Source organism: Acanthochromis polyacanthus, chromosome 13 (assembly GCF_021347895.1).
Source record: "Acanthochromis polyacanthus isolate Apoly-LR-REF ecotype Palm Island chromosome 13, KAUST_Apoly_ChrSc, whole genome shotgun sequence".
Lineage (NCBI taxonomy): Eukaryota > Metazoa > Chordata > Actinopteri > Pomacentridae > Acanthochromis > Acanthochromis polyacanthus.
Window position 1 is genome coordinate 24,908,960 of NC_067125.1, and position 21,685 is coordinate 24,930,644.

Below are 21,685 nucleotides of genomic sequence, written 5' to 3' on the forward strand. Positions count from 1 at the left end.
CAGTCGCAGGTCATGGGTCTTCCAACAGGACAACCATCCAAAACACACAGCCAAAAACACCCAAGAATGGCTGAGAGAAAAGCGTTGGACTATTCTAAAGTGGCCTTCTATGAGCCCAGATCTGAATCCCATTGAACATATGTGGAAGGAGCTGAAACATGCCATTTGGAGAAGACACCCATCAAACCTGAGACAACTGGAGCTGTTTGCTCATGAGGAGTGGGCCAAAATACCTGTTGACAGCTGCAGAACGCTCATTGACAAATACAGAAATTGTTTAATTGCAGTGATTGCCTCAAAAGGTTGTGCAACAAAATATTAAGTTATGGGTACCATCATTTTTGTCCAGCCCTATTTCATTAGTTTGTTTTTTTAAATAATTATGTTAATCAACAATTCAAAAGTGATGGCTGATTTTGATTATTTAATTTTCAATAAATTTTTATTTATTGTTACTTTTGTGAGTTTCAAGTGATTTCAGTGAGAATTGTGGGTTTTTCCTTCTTTAACTGAGGGGTACCAACAATTTTGTCCACGTGTGTATATGTTTAGGACATATTTTTCAATATTTTTAGGTTATATTTTTCTGTATTCAACTTATATTTACATTTTTAGGACAGATTTTTGTACTTGTGTTTATATTTTTAGGACATATTTTTCTACTTTTATTTATATTTTGAAGAAATATTTTTCTACTAGTGTTTATATTTTTAGGACATATTTTTCGACTTATATTTACACTTTTAAGAAATATTTTTCTACTTGTGTTTTTTATTTTTAGGACATATTTTTCTACATTTTAAGGTCATATTTGTCTTGTTATGTTTATATTTTTAGGACATATTTTTCTACTCATGTTTATATTTTTAGGACATATTTTTCTACTTATGTTTATATTTTTAGGACATATTTTTCTATTTACATTTATAAAAAAACTAAAAATTGTATTTATATATATTATTTTTGCAGATTTTTTTTCTATATTTGGGTTACTTCAAGCTGCATGACTACAACCAATATTATCTTTTTTTTTAGGTTGGTTTTACATGATATCTACATTGATGATCATCGTAGTTATCTTTAACATGTTGCAAACTTAAACAGAAGACAAATTAAGTATAATTTACACTAGATACAAGACATGCTATGGCTGCAAAAGTTCTAGCAAAATGAGAAATTGCTCAAATTTTGCCAATATGCTGTTGAACAGAGGTCCAGAAAATGAGAAAATACACACCAAGGACATTTATCTGATATTTCACAGTGACAGGCGACTGTATCCATAATTCATTTTTAATAATATGTCCATGAAACACTATTTTTCTTTGATATAATTAGCAAAATAAGGGAAAAAGAAATAAAAATCAACCAGATATAAGGCTGTAACTCTTCCACACTGCATACCGTGTCTTCAAGGAAGCTCTGAGTCACCACAGATGACATTTAAACTGGACCAGCTGAGTCATCGTGTCACCCACCTTCAGGTTCTGTCCGTCGAAGGGCAGCGATCCACTGACCAGCGTGTATAGGATGACGCCCAGGCTCCAGATGTCCACCTCTGGACCGTCGTACTTCTTCCCCTGGAAGAGCTCCGGGGCGGCGTAGGGCGGAGAGCCGCAGAACGTGTCCAGTTTACTGCCTTCAGTGAACTCGTTGCTGAAGCCAAAGTCGGCGATTTTGATGTTGGAGTCGGCGTCTAGTAGCAAGTTCTCCGCCTGAAGGAACAAACAGACACATGGAAGACTTTAAATGATGCAAGAAAAATCAAAAGGACAATCAGAATCAAAAATACTGTATTGATCCCTGAGGGGAAGTTGCTTATGCTCCCATTTAAAGTCAGAAAAATATATACAGCACAAAATATATAGATGAACATAACTGGAAAAACAGGACCTAAAATTTAAACAAAAGTAGAAACATGTGTAAAAGTAAAAAGATAAATATAAGTAGAAAAATATAAAGAAAAAATATAAACGTATGTAGAAAAAATGTAGAAAAAATGTAAACATAAGTAGAAAAATATGTTCTAAAAATGCAAAAAAAATACTGTAGAAAACAATGAAGAAAAACTATGAACACAAGTAGAAAACACAAAATTTAAAAATATTAAAATACAAATAGAAATATAAGTAGAAAAATATAAAGAAAAATATAAACATAAGTAGAAAAATTAGGTCCTAAAAATCTAGAAAATATGTCCTAAAAATAGAAAACATAGGTAGAAAAACATGAAGATAAACTATAAACATAAGTAGAAAAATATAAAGAAAAACTATAAACATTCGTAAACAATCTAAAAAATATGTCCTAAAAATATAAACATAAGGTAAAAAATACGAAGTAAAACATCAACATAAGTAGAAAAATATGTCCTAAAAATGCAAAAAAATGTAGAAAAATGAAGAAAAACTATAAACACACGTAGAAAAATAGGATCTAAAAATATAAAAATTCGTAGAAAAAGATGTCCTAAAATTGCAAAAAAAATGTAGAAAAATGAAGAAAAAATATAAATAGAAGTAGAACAAATAGGCCCTAAAAATGTAGAAAAAATATGTCCTAAAAATATAAACAAAGGTAGACAAATTTGACATAAAAATACAGAAATATACGACCTAAAAATACAAACATAATTTGAAAAATATGACACAAAATAAACAAGAAGAAAAGTATGACCTAAAAACATTGAAAAATATGTCCTGAAAATATAAACAAGTAGAAACATAATATAGAAAAATACAAACAGAAGTAGAAATACATTAAAATATATTAAAAATATCAGAAAAATATGTCCTGTTCTTTTAGCTTCCAGAACCTGAAAACCAAGTCCAGCTGCTTTTAACTGCAGTTTATAATTTCAGTTACCTGTTAGCGACACAGATATTCATTTTAGTTCATGAGTTGTGCTTATCTGTGGAACGTTTTTATTCACCTTCAAGTCTCTGTGAACAATGTTCTTCTGATGACAGTAGTGCACCGCTGAGACAATCTGAGGAGAGAAAACAACAGAATATAATTCCACTTAATGCGGAAATTAAACATAAATGCTCGATAAACTACGAGCCCCATTCACACGCCAACTTTGGCAAATGATGTAATACAATTACAAATCAAACTGGGTGGATTTTTTGGAGAATAATCACATTTAATGGTCGTTCTGTTTGAAATGAAGTGCACGGCTTGGTGTTTCTGCACTGGATTTACAGAACAAAGGATAAATAACATCAACTGACAGGTGTTTTTCTCACCTGTCTGAACTTGGCTCTGGCCTCTTTCTCCTTCATTCTGCCGTGAGCCACGAGGTAGTCGAACACTTCGCCTGGAAGAAGAACAAAAAAGCATTTTAGACAGGCAAAAAGTCAAATTACTTGTCAAATTCTGACAGTTTTCTCGTTTAATCTCTCTGATCCACATTTCCGAAACACTCCAAGCATATTTTAACTCTTTCTTGCTGCTAAACTCACAGTAAATACATACACTTCCTCTTCCTTTACTATGTGGTCATGTGTGTTTAAATGGATCTCAAAAATCCTGCTGGGACGTTTGTGAACTCAGAGTCAAGTCTGCATGAAGCCTTTTACAGATTTTTAGCAGAGCATGAAGCACTAAACTGAACTAATCAGAAATCAGAAGTAGTTTTTTGATCCCTGAGGGGAAATTAAGTTACACTCGCTCCCATTCAAAGTCTTAGAAATATAAGCAGTATAAAAATGAAAATATATAAGCCAAAGTCGAAGAATATGTCCTAAAAATATAAACATAAGTGGAAAAAGTACAAGCTTGAAATGCAAAATGTGCATTGTTTTAAGAAAAAAGTAAAAATGAAGTATACAGAATTCTGATTGAAATAAGTGTATAATGTGAATGCTGTGGTGTTTGGGGAAAGAGGAAAGCCAAAAATCTACCCACGACCAGTTAAAATGAATGTATGAAATGATATTTGACCAACTTGTGCTATATTTTTGGGTCATGATACACTAAAAAAAATTATGCAAGCAGGCAACTTGGCATCCCTTGATTTGAGCACTTAACCCTCCTATTACCTTCAAAATGACTAACATCTTTTATCTATGGGGCCAATTTGACTCCAGCAATTTAAACCTCCAGAAAATTATTATCATTAAAATGGTTCCCCAAGTTTATGCGCCAGGTATATTTTAAGTTGGAAATGATACAAGGAACAATTGATTAAATTGTGGGGGTGTTTCTGAGTCCCATCAATTCCCTCAGCGTGCTACATGTTTAGGTCACATGATTCGGTATCCGTACAAAAAGCACACGCCTGTAAAACACACGCGTGTCCCCAGAACATGCTCATGTTGTTTGTGGGTACATCTATATTAAATGGACACATTCTATGTTGCTGTGGTTTCTGATCATCAATAATAAACAAATGCTGTATTTCTGACAATAACATAACAGGGAATGGACAGCCCTGGAGGAGTACTGCGCTCTCTGACTGCTTTTATAGTTGCTATCTATAACATCTTGAATGAAAAATATTTTCTGTTATCAAGGATATTAACATGTATTATGTTCGGGGTCAGTTTGACCACAGAAAAAGCAAACATAATCTCAGAAAGTTTAGGGCCTTAAAGGCTTTTAAAGATTCTAAAATTGTATGTTATAGTGACCTCAATATCACCCAAAACAACCAAAACTAAACTGTGTGAAATGATGATATTTCTTGTGTCATATACGGCTGAAGGCCCGGGGTCAAACTGGCCCCAAAGATAGCAGGAGGGTTAAATTTATTTTTAAAAAATGCTGCAAAACGTTTAACTCCAAAGACCCTGAACAGGCCAAGTTGAACGGTGCTGCTGCCTCCTTTTTAGGTATTAGAAGTAAGAGATTCAGAAAGAGCAGCAGAGAGAGATTAACGGATCATGAAGCGAGAAGAAAGAAAAATAAAGAAGCAGCGAAAATAGATGAGCGCATGGGGATAAAAGTCGAACAATGTCTTAGTGCAAGAACAGCACAAAAAAGAGAGAGACAGCAGAGAAAACAATGGAGCAGAGACGAGTTCTCACTGATGAAAATGGAGCGCAGATCCTAAATTAATTAGCTCATTAGCTGTTCTGTATACTTCAGAAGCAGCGAATCTAATCGGCGCTCACCTCCGCTAGCGTACTCCATAATCAGGTAAAGTGTCTTCTCCGTCTCAATCACCTCAAACAGCTGAACTGTGACACAAAGAGAAACACAAAGGTCAGCACTGAAACACACACTTTTACAAACACAAAAAATGATGATTCTTTGCAGTGTAACTCACCAATGTTGGGATGGTTCAGAGTTTTCATGATGCGTACCTCTCGGAACAGCTGAAACACAGAGGACGAATCATCAGAAACAGAAAAAACTGACAAATACTAATTAAAAACACATATTTCTAAAGAGATAGAGGACATTCATGCTGTTTTGCACCTTCAAATGAAACGCTACTCCGATATAAGAGTAAGAAATATGGCCAATACAAACCGACATCGCATTGTCTTGAGATAAATATGTTGATAGTAAAGTATTTTAATGAAATCTGTCACGCTTTCTACACTACTTTAAGTATTTCATTGGTACAAAACCTTAATAATCACAACAATTACACTTAGATTTCATAAAACACGAGTCAACTGTGCAATAAAACCCAATAATCTTGGGTCCATTATATGCTTACTATTATTATTTCTAGTTTTATAGAGTACTTACACTTTTTAATACTATTTTTTCTATTGTAAACACCAGCAACACCACAACTGTATGGTAATGTCACTTTTTTTATTAAATATACCATGTATGATCTATCTAAGAAGGAGGAACAAGAAGAAAAGAAGAACACAAACAAGAGGAGGAGGAAGAAGAAAATGAAGAGGGAGAAGAAGAAGGAAAAGAAGAAAAAGAGGATTAAGAAGAAGAAGAACAGGAAGAATATGAAGAGGAAGAAGAAAAAGAAGAAGAGGAAGAAGAAGGAAAAGAAGAAAAAAGAGGATTAAGAAGAAGAATAGGAGGAAGAAGGACAAGAATATGAAGAGGAAGAAGAAAAAGAAAAAGATGAGGAAGAAGAAGAAGGGGAAGAAGTAGTAAAAGAAGAGGAGGGGGAGGAAGAAGAAAAAGACAAAGGAAAAGAAGAAGGAGAAGAGGACGAAGAAAAGGAGGAAGAAGAAAAGAAGAGGAAGAAGTAGAAGAAGAGGAGGAGCAAGAAGGAGAAGAAGAAAAAGAAGTAGGACAAGAAGAGGAATAACAAGAAGAAGAGGAATGAAAAGAAGAAGAGGAAGAAGAAGAAAAAGAAGGAGGAAGAAGAAGAGGAGGAAGAAAAAGAAGCAGTAGAAGGGAAAGAGGAGGGGGAAGAAAAAGAAGAGGAAGAAAGGAGAAGAAGAAAAAGGAGAAGAAGAAGTAGAAGAAGAAAGAGAAGAGCAAGAAGGAGAAGAAGAGGAGAAAGAAGAAAGAGAAGAGGAAGAAAAAGAAGAGGTAGAAGAAAAAAATAGAATAGGAAGGAGGAGAAAGAAGTAGAAGAAAAAGTAGAAGAACCAACATGTCAAAAAAGGATTTTCCTTAACATAAAGACCGTATGAAGTGAATATTAAGACAATAACAATACTGTCAGTGTATGTGTCAATCTAAACTACATTCCACTTTATTTCTCTTGTTTATAGCAAAAAAAACAACAACACTATCTCCTCATATTTTCACTGCGACTATTCATCACTCAGTCATCATATCCAGTGTTCTCCATATAATTCGTACGGTTCACAGCTGGTACATCAGAACCCTCCCTTCATCTCATCCCTCCACACACACATCCTCCTCCTCCACACAACTGGAGACCGGAGGCCACCCAAAGGAGTGTCCCACTGACTAACAGCTGACAGCGAGGCCTCCTCCCCTGGGTGCGCTCTCCCTCCGGTTCCCCCCTCTACCTCCATCCATCACTGAGCTCCAGACTGCTGCCTCATCACGCCACTCTGATGCATCTCTCTCCGTCTAATTAAAGGAAAGCATTCGTCTGCAGACTCCCATTTCAGAGATTACAGAGGGAGAGAGCCAGAGGAACGCGCCGAAGGCCGGTCACAGGATGGAATTACAGTAAACTGATGTGCAATATCGCCACGGAAACCAATCACAATCACCAACGCGACAGCCCGGGAAGTGTTCAACAAACGCAATCAACCCGCTCATCCTTCATTGGCTGGTTTCATTTGGTTACTGGTGACAAAGTGCCACATTCTGACCCTGGAGGGGAAATGTGACTTCACTGGGACCAGTGCTTCCTGTATCTTTGTGTCCTTCTGTAGCTGTTGTGCAAATTTGAGCCAATATTGAATACATCTGTGTGCTGTTTTGTGTTTTTTGTGGTCATTTTGTGTCTCTTTGTGTTCAGCTTGTGTCTTTGTGTAGTTGTTCTGCAGTGATTTTGTGTCTTCTGTAATACTGGCTAACTCTATGCCAATATTTAATGTTTTTATGATGTTGTTTTGTGTCTTTTTGTGGTCATTTTGTGTCTTTTTGTAGTTGTTTTGCATCTCTTTGAAGGTGTTTAGTGTGCCTGTGATGTTGTGTTTTTTTGTGCCTTTTTGTAGTCGTTATGCATCTCATCGTACGGGCTAAGTGTGTTTGTGTGTTCATTTTGTGTCCGTTTGTGGTCAATTTAGGTCTTTTTGTAGTTCTGTGTCTCTTTGAAGGTGTTTAGTGTGTCTGTGATGTTATTTTGTGCCCATTTCTGATCATTTTGTGGGGGTTTTTTGTGGGTATTTTGTGCCTTTTTGTAATTGTTTTTGCAAATCTGAGGTTGTCTTTAGTGTTTTTATGGTCATTTTGTGCCTTATTGTAGTTTATCAACTGTGTGGTGATATTTAATGGGTCTGTGATGCTGTTTTGTGTCTATTTGCTGTGAGTTTGTGTCTTTATGTGGTCATTTTGTGTCCTTATGTGGCCATTTTGTGTCTTTTGTAATTGTTCTGCATCTCATTGAAGGTGTTTAGTGTGTCTGATGTTGCTTTGTGTCTCTTTGTGGTCATTTTGTGGTTTTTTTTGTAGTTTATCAACTCTGTGTCGGTATTTAATATGTCTGTGATGCTGTTTTGCGTTTATTTCTGGTCATTTTCTGGCAAAAAACATGGCAAATAACACGTGTGTGCTGCAAGGGAGTGTGTCGGCTAAAACAGAAAAAGAAAATGAGCTAAATTAACAATGCAAAGGAGATGAGGGGCGTAGAGGGAGGCCAAAGAAAGAAGACAATAACTAAGTAAAAAATGAAAAGAAGAGTGGTGCTTCACTGTTAGCAGTGCTGGTATCTTTTTCTTCTCACTCGCCTCTTTAAAAATTCGTGCAGAATAAATTGCATACGACACACACAAAAAAACATTAAAAAAAAGGAAGAGGCAGAGAGGAAGGCCAGTGAAAAGAAGAAGAACACAAAAGCAGGAATGCAGCGATGCCTTCATTCTAGCAGGTGAACCTCAGCTGCCCTGGCAAACACTCCTCCCTGATTTCACTCTCTGCCCCAGAATATAAAAGTCAACACAATCCCATATTTATATTCCTGCGCAGCTTAACTGGAGGCATCACTGAAAAATCCACTGCAAACCTGCAAAACAAGCGATTTCAATGTTTTGTTGAAATGATTTCACAGTCATTAAAGGGTTAAAAAGACATTTTACAGCGACTACATGGTGCTTAAAAGATGAAAAAGGGACCTGAAGTTAGTGATAATTAGTCAAACACACGGCAATAAACAAAAATTAAGATTTTTTTTCAGTCTAAGACAAATTATGATATGCTTTATGTCTGTGTCTTTTTGTAGTCCTGTAACTGTGCTGGTATTTTATGTGTCTGTGTGCTGTTTTGTGTCTTTTTGTGGTCATTTTGTGGTCATTTTGTGCCTTTTTGTAGTTGTTTTGCATCTCTTGGAGGGTGTTTAGTGTGTCTGTGATGTTTTGTGTGTCTTTGTGTTTATTTGTGGTCATTTTGTGACTTGTTGTGGTCATCTTGTGCCTTTTTGTAGTTGTTTTGCATCTCTTTAAAGGTGCTTCGTGTATCTCTGATGTTTTGTGTCTCGAAAGAAAATCTAAGTGAACTGTTATCTTGTTAAATACCTTAAATATAGGACATTATTAAAAAGAAACAGCTTGACATTATGGGAAATATGCATTTTCATGTTTGTTTAAACCTGTCCTGGGTGTCCCCTGCCTTCGCCCGAGTCAGCTGGGATAGGCTCCAGCACCCCCCGCGACCCTAATGAGGATAAAGCGGTGTATAGAGGATGGATGGATGTTTGTTTAACATAAAGATGAAACCAGCGGTGTACGAACAGTGGAAACAGCAGGGAAACAGCTGGCGTGTCATGTACTCTATTGTGCCAAACAAAGCAGCGGCTCACGTTAGCTTCATTTTATCGTACATACATGATATCAATTCTTTCACTAAACTGTCTGCTAGGATGCAAGTAAGTGACTGAAGCTACAACGGTTGGTAAATCCAAAATCTAAACCACATTTTTTCACATTTAATGATGGTTTTATTGTGTGTTTACTTCTTTGTCAGGCCTTTCATCTGACTTTCCTTTGAGCTGCACGTTGGAGGAATTCCTCACGGTGAGGCGACGACTTTTCCACGGTGACATAACTTCACAGTCGCCTGAGGTGACCAGTGTTTGACCGTTCAGTCCACATGATCGGAGGCACATTCCTGGTATCCAACGGACCCCGAGGAAATTAATTAGTTGTGTTTTGTGAGGCTCGCATTCTCCTGCATTCATGCTCATAGACACTATGTTCAGGATATATAATAATGTACAGTAAATCACAAAACTGAAACATTCAAACAACTAACAAGGATATTTTAGAAAATAGAAAAAAAAGCGCTTTTTTAGATCAGTTTATTTAAAGATTTTGGTCCTTGTAGTTCTGCAACTCTGTGCCGGCATTTAATGTGTTTGTTTAATGTTGTTTTGCATCCGTTTGTGGTCATTTTGTGTCTTTTTGTGGGCATTTGGTATCTTTTGTAGTAATTTTGCATGTCTTTGTAAGTGTTTAGTTTGTCTGTGATGCGTTGTGCCTTTTTGTAGTTGTTTTACATCGCTTTGCAGGTCTTTAGTGTGTCTGTGCTGTTGTTTTGTGTCTCTTTGTGGTCATTTTGTGTCTTTTTGTTGCTGCTTTGCAACTCTTGTTAAGTGTTTGGTGAGTCTGATGTTTGTTTTGTGTTTATTTCTTGTCAATTTGTGTATTTTTGTAGTCAACTTGTGCATCTTTGTAGTTGCATTTCATCTCTAAGTGTTTAGTGTGTCTGTGATGTAGTTTTGTGTCTCTTTGCTGTGATTTTGTGTCTTTTTGTAATTTTCCAACTCTGTGTCAGCATTTAGTGTGTCTGTGATGTTGTTTTGTGTCTATTTCTGATCATTTTTTGCTTTTTTGTTGTCGTTTTGCGTCATTTTGTGTTTAGTGTGTCTGCTATGTTGTTTTGTGTGTTTTTGCACCTCTTTCTAGCCGTTTAGTGTGTCTATATGCTGGTTTTGTGTCTCTTTGTGATCATCTTGTGTGAATTGAATTCTATTTTGTGCCTTTGTGGTCAATTTGTCTGTTTTTGTACTTAAATCTAAGAACCTCAACTGTAGTTTTCATCTTTTTTAGTGATTTATGGCATCAAAACGGCGTCATATCGCACAGATGACACTTCAGAGTTCTCTCAGCCTCCAGCAATAAAACGATTTCTATTAGACAGTTAACACCTCATATGAATAAGCAGACATTCACAGCTGCGGCGCTTTCGCATCCTGTCGGCTATTTCCGAGGCGAACATGCATGAAGAAGAACGATGTCGTGCAAGAGACACATTCAGACACAAGAAGCAAAGTGTTATTAAGGCGAGCTTCTATCCTTCTCTGTCGGTTTTTCTTCTCGGCGCTCTTAAAACGGGAAGCGGCGTCGTCGTAAACACAGACGCAGGTCCGGTGGGAGTGTGTGTAATTGAATTAAGTGCACGGTGCATCAGCTGTTCATCTGAGCTTTACGAAGAATTATCGGCTAAGCCTCCCCCCCCCCCCACCTCTCTCTCCCTCTCTCCCTCCTAAATTCATTCACCTCTCCCACATTTCCACTCCTTTTTTCCTGCCTTCTTGGACCACTGAGTGAGAAAGCCAATCTGCCAGTGCTGCTTGCTGGGATGTTGCATATTTAGAGGTTAAAAACGACAACTGGGGGATTGTCTACGGCTTTAAAAACCGTAGCAACCGGACAGGAAATTGCTGAGTCACTCGTATTGATCCGATCCATCCTCATCTCAGGCTGCTGTAATGACGTGCTGGGAGGTGATACTGACGTCCCTTATTGCGCTCGTAGGTGCAAAGCTAAAGACTATATGTTGCATTTATTCCAAGTAAAATCAAAAATTGTGTTTTGTCTGGCCTTCTGTTATATTCCCCCTGTCTAAAACCAGCCTCCCTCTCTCCCACAACGATGCCCCCACGTCACAGTTGCCATGCAAACCCAGGTATTAATCCCTAGGCTCGGATCTCTGGCTCCCAGGGGGGCTGTGGAAAGTCATGGAACGCCAAACACATGGCAGGAGCTGCACATTTGGAGGCACATCCAGCCCACTGACACACAGACACTGTCATGCGCAGCCCTTTAACACCAAAAATATACATTTTTTTAGTGTTTTTAAAGGATTACAGGTAGCCTTTTGTGTTTAGAAAATGCTTATAAGCCATTTCAGTCCTTCAGTTTCCCTTCTTTCTGCCCTCTCATCTCCTTTCAGGCTGCATTAGTGGGCCTGTGGTGTTGTTTTGGGTCTATTTTTGAAGATTTTGTGTCTGTTTGTGGTTATCTTGCTTCTTTTGTAGTCATTTTGTGTTTCTTTGTGGTCATTTTGACTCTCTTTGTAGTCATTTTGTGTCTGTTTGTGGCCATTGTGTGTCTATTACTGATCATTGTGTGTCTTTTTGTGGTTATTTTGCGTCTTTTTGTGATAATTTTGTTTCTATGTGGTCATTTTGTGTCTCTGTGGTCATTTTGTATGTTTTTGTGGCCATTTTGTGTCTATTACTGATCATTGTGTGTCTTTTTGTGGTTATTTTGCGTCTTTCTGTGGTCATTTTGTTTCTATGTGGTCATTTTGTGTCTCTTTGTGGTCATTTTGTATCTCTTTGTGGTCATTTTGAGTCTCTTTGTAGTCCTTTTGTGTCATTAGCTGCGTTTCCATTACCCTTAGATATGTGCAAAATGTAAATAGTGCAATAAAAAAATGGTAATGGAAACACCTGTATTTAGAAAAAGGACTAAAATATTGCTAAAAAGTTTTTACACTCTCATGAGGTGGTTTTTCAGATGTTTCGATATTGAAAAATATCGCAAAAGCACAATGGAAACACTTTTTACGCAATTATACGTCACCGGACGTGACGTACCTGGTCACATGACCAGTTCTCTCTGAGTAAACATGGCGCGGTACGTGTGGACAGAAGAGGAGACCGAGACTTTTCTTGCCATTATTCTTGAGAAAAACATCACTGCCATACTAGACAGCAAACAGCAGAGGAATGCAGAGTGTTATAACAGGTTTTGGGCGTCCATCTTCCTGCAGTGAAATCTCGCGGGATGATATTTTACGAGAGTTATGATGCTTCTGCCCAGAACAACCTTCAATGGAAACACGTTCAAAGTGCAAATATACTAGGTCGAAATTTTAGAAATATCACTTTTATTTTGGGAATAACTGTAATGGAAACTCAGCTTCTTTGTGGTGATTTTGAGTCTCTTTGTGGTCATTTTTTTTTTTTGCCTTTTTGTAATTGTTCCACATCTGTTTTAAGGGTGTTTTGTTTGTCTGTCAAGTTGTTTTGTGTCTTTTTGTAGTTGTTTTTGTTTCCTTGTGGTCAGTTTGTGCCTTTTTGTAGTTGTTTTGCATCGCTTTGTGTTTCTTTTTTGCATCTGTGGAGTTGTTTTGTGTCAATTTCTTGTCATTTTGTGTCTCTTTGTGGTCATTTTGTGTGTCTTTGTGGTCATTTTGTGTCTCTTTGTGGTCATTTCGTGTGTCTTTGTGGTCAATTTGTGTGTTTTTGTGGTCATTTTGTGTCTGTTACTGATCATTGTGTGTCTTTTTGGGGTTATTTTGCGATCATTTTGTTTCTATGTGGTCATTTTGTGTCTCTGTGGTCATTTTGTATGTTTTTGTGGCCATTTTGTGTCTATTACTGATCATTGTGTGTCTTTTTGTGGTCATTTTGTGTCTCTTTGTGGTCATTTTGTGTCTATTACTGATCATTGTGTGTCTTTTTGTGTTTATTTTGTGTCCTTTTGTGATCATTTTGTTTTTATGTGGTCATTTTGTGTCTCTTTGTGGTCATTTTGTGTGTATTTGTGATCATTTTGTGTCAATTTCTGGTCATTTTGTGTCTTTTTTGAGGTAAAACATAAATATAAATGTAAAAATATAGATTTTTTTTTTTTTAACGGGTTCTGGATAGCCTTGATATAATTTTGTGTTTAGAAAATGCTTCCAAGCCATGCTCGTCCTTCACTCTTCCCTTCTTTCTGCCCTCACATCTCCTTTCAGGCTGCATTAATCAGCTTTCCAGCATCTTCTCCGTCTTTCTCTCCTCCCTGCCAAGAATCAACTGCTAAGTCACAGCTCTTTGTTTTTTTAACAAGGATTTACACAAAGCAACTTAATGACCGACTGTCGCGTTTTCTCTCCTCTCGGTTTCTCGCTTTGTGAAAAATGCTGCAAGGGTTTGATGCATATGTCTGACCTGCCAGCCTGTTGACCTTCGACCTGCTCATCCAGTCTGGGTTTGCTTTCAGGGTTAGCATGAGGAAAACAAAGATGCAGAAACAGTCCAACACACTGCAGTAGTGTGCACAATAGGAAAGAAACACACTCAGTCTTATCAGCCGCCGCCAATCACAAGACCAGAGTAATCCAGAGGAGGAAAAAAATGGGGGAGAAAGACAAAGAAGGACAGAATGAGAGGGAAGAATAAACTGTCTGCTCCCACATCAGAGCGCTTATTGTGAACAGCCCTCTGTTTGAGAGAGTGTCTGCAGAAGACAGACAAGCTTTCAGTCCATTACTGCAGCGGTTTAGCTCAAATATTGTACAGCTCGTCCTGCAAAACTCTAGAAGAAACCAGTCCTCTGGGGAGCTGGAGTTCATTCTGTATGTGATTCTGCTAACGATTCAGCTAAAGCTAATTCAGTACTTGTGCATTAAAGCCAGAGACATTTGTGGTCATTTCGTGTATCTGTGTGTGTAGTTTTGAGCCTTTTCGTACTTCTGCATCTCTGCGTAAGTGTTTAGTGTGTCTGTCATGTTGTTTTGTGTCTCTTTGTGGTCATTTTGTGTCTTTCTCTGGTCATCTTGTGCCTTTTTGTAATTGTTTTGCATCTCTGCGTAAGTGTTTAGTGCGTCTGTGATGTTGTTTTGTGTCTGTTTGTGGTAATTTTGTGTCTCTTTGTGATCATTTTGTGTCTCTTTGTGGTCATTCTGTGCCTTTTTGCAATTGTTTTGCAACCCTTTGAAGGTGTTTAGTGCGTCTCTGATGTTGTTTTGTGCCTCTTTGTGGTCATTTTGTGTCTCTTTGTGGTCATTCTGTGCCTTTTTGCAATTGTTTTGCAACCCTTTGAAGGTGTTTAGTGCGTCTCTGATGTTGTTTTGTGCCTCTTTGTGGTCATTTTGTGTCTCTTTGTGGTCATTCTGTGCCTTTTTGCAATTGTTTTGCAACCCTTTGAAGGTGTTTAGTGCACCTCTGATGTTGTTTTGTGCCTCTTTGTGGTCATTTTTTGTCTTTCTGTGATCATTTTGTGCCTATTTGTAGTGAATGTGTCTTTTTTGTTGAAATTTTAAACCTCTTTGTGGTCAATTTGTGCCTTTTTGTAGCTGTTTTGCATCTCTTTGAAAGTGTTAAGCGTGTCTATAACGTTGTTTTGTGACTCTTTGTGGTCATTCTGTGTCTTTCTGTAGTTTTGCATCTCTTTATAAGTGTTTAGTGTATCTGTCGTGTTCTTTTGTGTCCTTTTGGGGTCATTTTGTGCCTTTTTGTAATTGTTGTGCATCTCTTTGAAGGTATGATGTTGCTTTCTGCCTCTTTGCGGTCATTTTGTGTCTTTTTGTGCTCATTTTGTGTCTCTGCGGTCATTTTGTGTCTTTTTGTGCTCAATTTGTGTCTCTTTATGGTCAATTTGTGTCTTTTTGTGCTCATTTGTGTCTCTTTGCGGTCATTTTGTGTCTTTTTGCGCTCATTTTGTGTCTCTTTGCGGTCATTTTTGTCTTTTGTGCTCATTTTGTGTCTCTTTATGTTCATTTCAGGTTTTCCTATTTACTTTACTGCCGTTGTCTTGCAAATATGTTTTGGGACCCTCTACTAAGCTACAGTGCTCAAGGATTTGCCTCAGCTCTTCTGTGCATCACTGAGGAACATCTGAATTCATATTTAACCTTGTTTGTCATTGCTGCTGCTGGAGGCTGAGCCCCGTTGGCATCAAACCGATTAGAGCTACCATATGAACACTTCCTCCGGGCCGCTTAATGCACAGCAGTAATCAGAGCTCTCAGGCCTGTTGATGAAAGAAGCTGAATCATTAATGAAGAGAAGCTGCAGTTTAATTCCAGCCTCGTACTGCCGGGTGACTCACATCATAAGAATCCTGGGAAGGCTAATTTACTTCAGTCCACGCCTCACACCTGACCATCTTTAATGTTTTTTCTTCGATATTGAGTATTGATTGAGTTGATCTTGTGTACAATGTGGGGTCACAGGTAGTTTTTGAGTTAAAAAGTCTTTAAGGAGGTGGAGTCATGTTGATATTTTGCACCGTTTTCTTTGCACAAATGAAAAAAAAAACAAAATGCGATTTCTCCATTTTTATTCCATAAAGGATGCCTCTAACTGGGACCATACTCTACATTTTACAGCTTCTATTGGCACCAATCTCTGCCACTCAGAGTGAAGAATAAAGGTTTTATGTTTGGTGGAATATTTTGTGTCTTTTTGTAGTTGTTTTTCATCTCTTTGAAAGTGTTTTGTGAATTTTTGATGTTGTTTTGTGTCTCTTTGCGGTAATTTTGTGCCTTTTTGTAGTTTTGCAACTGTGCTAGTATTTTATGTGTCTGATGTTGTTTTGTGTCTCTGTGTAGTCAATATGTGTATTTTTTTTTTAGCTGTTTCACAACTCTAAGGGTTTAGCGTGTCTGTGATGTTGTTTTGTGCTTCTTTGTGGTCATTTTGTAGTTGTACTGCATCTCTTTGTAGGATTTTAGCATGTCTGTGATGCCGTTTTGTGCTTCTTTGTGGTCATTTTGTGTCTTTTTATCTAAATTTTATGTCCTTTTGTAGTTTTGCAACTATGTGCTAGTATTTAATGTGCCTGTGGTACTGTTTTGGGTCTCTCTGTGGTTATTTTGTGTCGTTTTGTGGTCAGTTTGTGTCTTTTTGTGGTCATTTTGTGTGTTTTTGTAACTCTGTGACTGTATATAATGTGTCTGTGATGTTGTTTTGTCTTTTTGCAGTGATTTTACATCCTTTGTAATTTACCAACTCTGTGCTGATATTAAAGGTTTCTGTGACGATGAAGTAATAATAAAAAACTGACTAAATTTGCACAATCATATAACTGGTTTAATCAATGAACCCGCAAAATTTCACAACTCCAGCTACATTATTTCTCAACTTACGGCTCTTCAAACACTGAAACCCACCTTGTTTAGGACTGTTTAACTCAAAAACTAGGCCTCAAAGCAAAGCATCGCCGTCTCTTCTTCTGTTCCTTTGAAGAGCAGCTTGTGAGAAAACCTTCTGCTTCCACTTTGTCGGCCTTCTTGTCCCTTTATTGTCTAATTATTCCCCCTTTGCACGCCGGCACAATAGCAGCAATGCATACAGCAGCAAGAATATGATTATGCACAGACACCCACACAGGGACAATATGCCGCGGTACGACGGAGAGGCAGATAATGGCATTACACAAGCACACAAAGGCATCTATCTGCCTGTTATCATACATGTAACCACACACACACAGGGTCTGTTGTGTTCGGTTCTGCTCTGTATCTTCTCTTTCTCAGGGTCTCGCCAAAGCCCCCAAAACCTCCCCCACCTCCCAACCCCGACGCGACCGCCCCTTTTGTTTGCCCGTCTGGAATTTAGCTCCTGGCTGAAGGGGGCCTGGGCGAGGGACAAAACACACTTAGATAGCGCCCCGAACTCTGTCCCGCATGCACTCGGCTTCCACACAGAGCTGGAGGGCTGCCGACGAAACTCTCCTGCTCTCGGAGTAGCGCTGGGCCTTTGATGGGGCCCGGCGTAGTCTGGCAGATTAGCCGACGAGTCGACACGCACCGCAGGAGGAGAAAGAAAGCAAAGCCAACGCTGGGTTGGGTCTGTCGCTGTTACAGACGTGAAGTTTCAAAATATGAAAGCCAAAACAACACAACCTCAGTAATATATCGAAGAAAATCTAAAAATAAAAGGACACGAAAATTCCTCCTATATGCTTATTATTAGCTTCTATTTTTATTTTTTATTATTTGTTATTTTTTATTATTTTTAGGTATTATGTATCATTTATATTTATTGTTTTATTTTTATTATTTGTTATTATTTTAAGTATTATTCTGTATCACTTATATGTATTGTATTATTTATATTTTATTATTTATTATATTTATTAATTTTATTATATATATATTTTTATTGCTTTTCTTTCGGTTTTATTTTTTTGACTAGCATGTAAGTTTCACAGAAGCAATGGACATTTAAGCTGTTTTGTGTCTTTAAATGAAACGTTTCTGTGTGTTTTATGACATCTAAGTAGCTTCAGTGTCAATTCAAATAACTTTATTTGTCCCCAGAGTGATAAACATGGTCAAAACAAAAAACATTTACCCCAACATTACCTTACTCTACTTGAGTATTTTTAAATGAAATCTGTCATGTTTTCTTCATTGCTTTAAGCATTTTAACTGGCAAAAAGCCGTAATAATTACAACAATTACTCTTAAATCGTACACTGTGAGGGTTCTTGCTAGAATAGAAGTCAACTGTGCAATAAAATCCAATAATCCTGAGTCCACTATGTTAATTATTATTGGGTTTTAATAATGTACTTAGACTTTGTGATGTTCTTTTTTTATTGTAAATACCAGACAGATGGATGGACGGATCCATCCATCCAAAAAGAAACCTGTAACTGAAATGCAAATAGTGCTTTTTTGGAAGAAATAAAGTGCACAAATTGCTGCTATACACAAACAAAACTGCATTAACATGTTACATTTAAGAAAAATAAGGAAACCAAGGTGCAAAAGAACATGGAATTAGCATGCAAATCTTGCTGATTGAAAAAATAATGTGCAAAAAAATGCTGGAATTGACAATAAAGGTGCAAAATTGCTGTTATTTGGCATTAAAAGGTCTAAATACACTATAAAAATCCATCCATCCACCCTGATATTTCATTCTGAATCACTTCCACTGATATATTTTCACTAAATCAATCAATTTAGTCCGGTTATATGAGGAGAGAAGTCCCAATCTGTCTGAAAATCCTTTAAAAATTGAGTGTTTCATCGTTTGTCAGCACACAATCTTGAATGTCTGCCCATCTTTTACTGGATTTAGTTTCTATCTCTGCATATAAACACCTTCCCATTAAACACTTCTTCAACCCGTAAACACAAATAAACTTTTTAGTGAGAGCAGCTTTCAGTTTTGGAAAATATACATCCGAGAAATCTGGTTTATCTGTAACTAAACTTAACCATATCGGTCACTTTAAGCATAACTTAGGAGTATTTGTGTTTGATTTTGATGAAACTTTTCATTTGTTGCGTTGTTACCTGCACATGCACTGATGCTACTTTTACTGCACCGGTTGCTCTCTAAAAACTGAATACTCTCTTACAAGACCAGAACCCGACAGTCGGCAGCGTCCCTGAAGGTTTCAGAGGCAGATTGTAGACGGCAGAGTACAGCTGTGATTACTGTAGACCTACTACTGCAACGCAACGCCCGGGGACGGAAGAGAGACGAAAGTGGGACGCTGAGCTACGGTAAAGAGAGCAAAATAAAGAGTTGATGAGGAGGGAAAAAAGAGATAAATTAGAGCAGCGGAGAGAATAGAGAGCGAGGGGAAATGGGGCATAAAGCTACAGCAGAGAGAAGAAGCTGGCAGTGAGCAGAGAGAGTCGTCTGTTTCCTCAACTCATCTGTGAATTCTCCAACTTTTGAATATTAACGTTGTGGAAATTAAAATGCAAATTATGTGCATTTCCATCAGGAACGCTGAAGAAGATAAATCAATCTCCTGTGAAACACAAAAGGCTGGTATACGAGCTGCAGTTATTTCATGTTTGCATTCAAAGATAGAAACACGGACACGACAGCAAGCGTTTTAAGTGCATTTTAGTGCTGATATATTCATTAAAATGTCATTTAGTGAAGATTTAGTGAAATGATTAGTCAATTCTTGTGACTAATAAAGGAAAATTGCCAAACATTTACCATTTCAGCTGCTAAAAAAGGCATTTCTTTGCATTACAACCCTCAAAAATGAATATTTAACTTTAAAAAAAATGCACTTACCAGCACTGTTTGTATGTTTTTAATGAAAATAATTAGATTTACTAATAGGTTGGACCTCCAGAATAATGCACTCTTTTGTTTTTGTAAATTATCTCCTCATATAACAGGGGATAAATTAATTTATCTAGTGAAAATATACCAGTGAAAATGATGCAAGGTGCAAATTTTGCACTAGTTAATTTAAATTTCATCACAAACCTGGACCAAATCCACACTTCACAATACAGTTTATGTGTTTATAATGAAAATAATTGTATTTATCAATAGGTTGGACCTCTACAATGATTCATTGTTGTGTTTTGAGGAATTATCTCCACAAATAGCAGGCAGTAAGGCCAGAACATCTTTAAATTATGGTCAAAACAAATTGATTTAGTGAAATTTTATTATATTTATTGATAAGTTGGACCTCTAGAATGATGCATTATTGTGTTTTTGGGAATAATTTAATAATTTAGTAGGACGAAATTAATTTATTTAGTGAAAATATACCACTGAAAGTGATGCCAGGTGAAATTTTGCACTAGTTTATTGAAAATTTGTCACAAAAGTTGACCAAAACAAGACAGTTTATATGTTTCTAATGAAAATAGTTCTATTTATTGATAAGGTGGACCTCTACATTGACGTATTATTATGTTTAAGGAAATTATCTCCTCATATAAGAGGGTTAAATTAATTTATTTAGTGAAAATATACACATGAAAGTCGTACAAGGTGAAATTTTACGCAAGTTTATTTAAATTTCATGACAAAACTTGACCAAAAACACACTTCACAACACAGTTTGTATGTTTTTAATGAAAATAATTATATTTATTGATCTAATTGGACCTCTACAATGATGCATTATTATGTTTTGATGAATTATCTACTCATATAATAGGACTAAATTAATTCATTTTGTGAAAATATACCAGCGAAAGTGATGGACAATGACATTTTACACTAGTTTATTTAAATTTCACCATAAAACTTGACCAAAAACACACTTCACAACACAGTTTATGTATTTTTAAGGAAAATAATTACATTTATTGATAAGGCAGACCTCCAGAATGATGCACTGTTGTGTTTTTGGGAATTATCCCCACACATAAGACGCAGTCAGGCTATTATATTTGTAATTCACGGACTAGATGAATCAATTTAGTGAAAGAATAGCAGTGAAAATGATGCAATCATAAGCTGCAGCTCCGGTTCAGAGCACACAGAGAAAGTGAATGCAGGGGAAAGAGAGCGGCAGCGAGTGGGAGGACATGTGACAGCGAGAGTCGGAGTCACCTGGCAGCATGCGTGGTGTCCTGCATTTACTGCAATAACGCTGACAGGACAGGACAGACCTGCCACAGCTGCAGCATCCACACACAAACACAGCGCTGAACCGCCCCGTTACAACCAGGATCTCAGCTTAAACGCCCAAAGAGAAGATTCACAGTGGAATTAATGAGCTGCATCACCGCCGGAACAGAAGGCAAACGATGTTCTGGGAAAAACACAGTGAATCTCACAACCGGAATTCAGGGAAAAAGCTCAGTTTGTGTTCCAGTGGGGCAGAGACACACAAAAAACACACAAATATACAAACTACCATCAGTCCGGCTTCACTTCTGTTTAAAAAACAAAAAGCCAAGAGTTAATAAGTGGTGACAACACACTGGCATCACATAAAAAATGTGACAAAATTCAAATAAACCAGTGTAAAAGTTCAATGTGCATCACTTTCACTGGTGTATTTTCACTAAATAAATGCATTTAGTTCAACTATATGAAGAGATCATTTCTAAAAACACAACAGTGAATCATTGTAGAGGTCTAACTTATTGATAAATAGAATTATTTTCATTGAAAACATGCAAACAGTGCTGTTAAGTCTGTGTTTTTTTTAAATTTTAGGACAAAATCTAAATAAACAAGTGCGAAATTTCATTCTGCATCACTTTCCCTTGTACATCTTCACAAATTAAACGTATTTTTTCCTGTCATATGAGGAGATAATTTCCAAAAACACAATAATGCATCATTCTAGAGGTCCAATTTGTCAATAAATAGAATTATTTAATTAAAAACCAACAGTGCTGTTAAATGTATGCTTTTTAAAAGAGTTGTGACATGAAA

At 37.0% G+C, this 21,685-nt stretch overlaps 1 protein-coding gene across 6 annotated transcripts in view; it reads right to left on the bottom strand.

Annotated features, from left to right (window-relative positions):
• Positions 1–21,685, bottom strand: part of mark4b (MAP/microtubule affinity-regulating kinase 4b) — an 86,020-nt gene that overhangs the window by 28,973 nt on the left and 35,362 nt on the right. For all 6 annotated transcript variants that reach the window (XM_022198084.2, XM_022198083.2, XM_051957821.1 and 3 more), the window contains exons 4-8: positions 5,273–5,321; positions 5,118–5,183; positions 3,249–3,319; positions 2,933–2,989; positions 1,479–1,715 (exon numbers count right to left, since the gene is read on the bottom strand). In XM_022198084.2, coding sequence (XP_022053776.1) covers positions 1,479–1,715; positions 2,933–2,989; positions 3,249–3,319; positions 5,118–5,183; positions 5,273–5,321 — 480 coding nt within the window. The remainder of the gene's footprint in view (positions 1–1,478; positions 1,716–2,932; positions 2,990–3,248; positions 3,320–5,117; positions 5,184–5,272; positions 5,322–21,685) is intronic.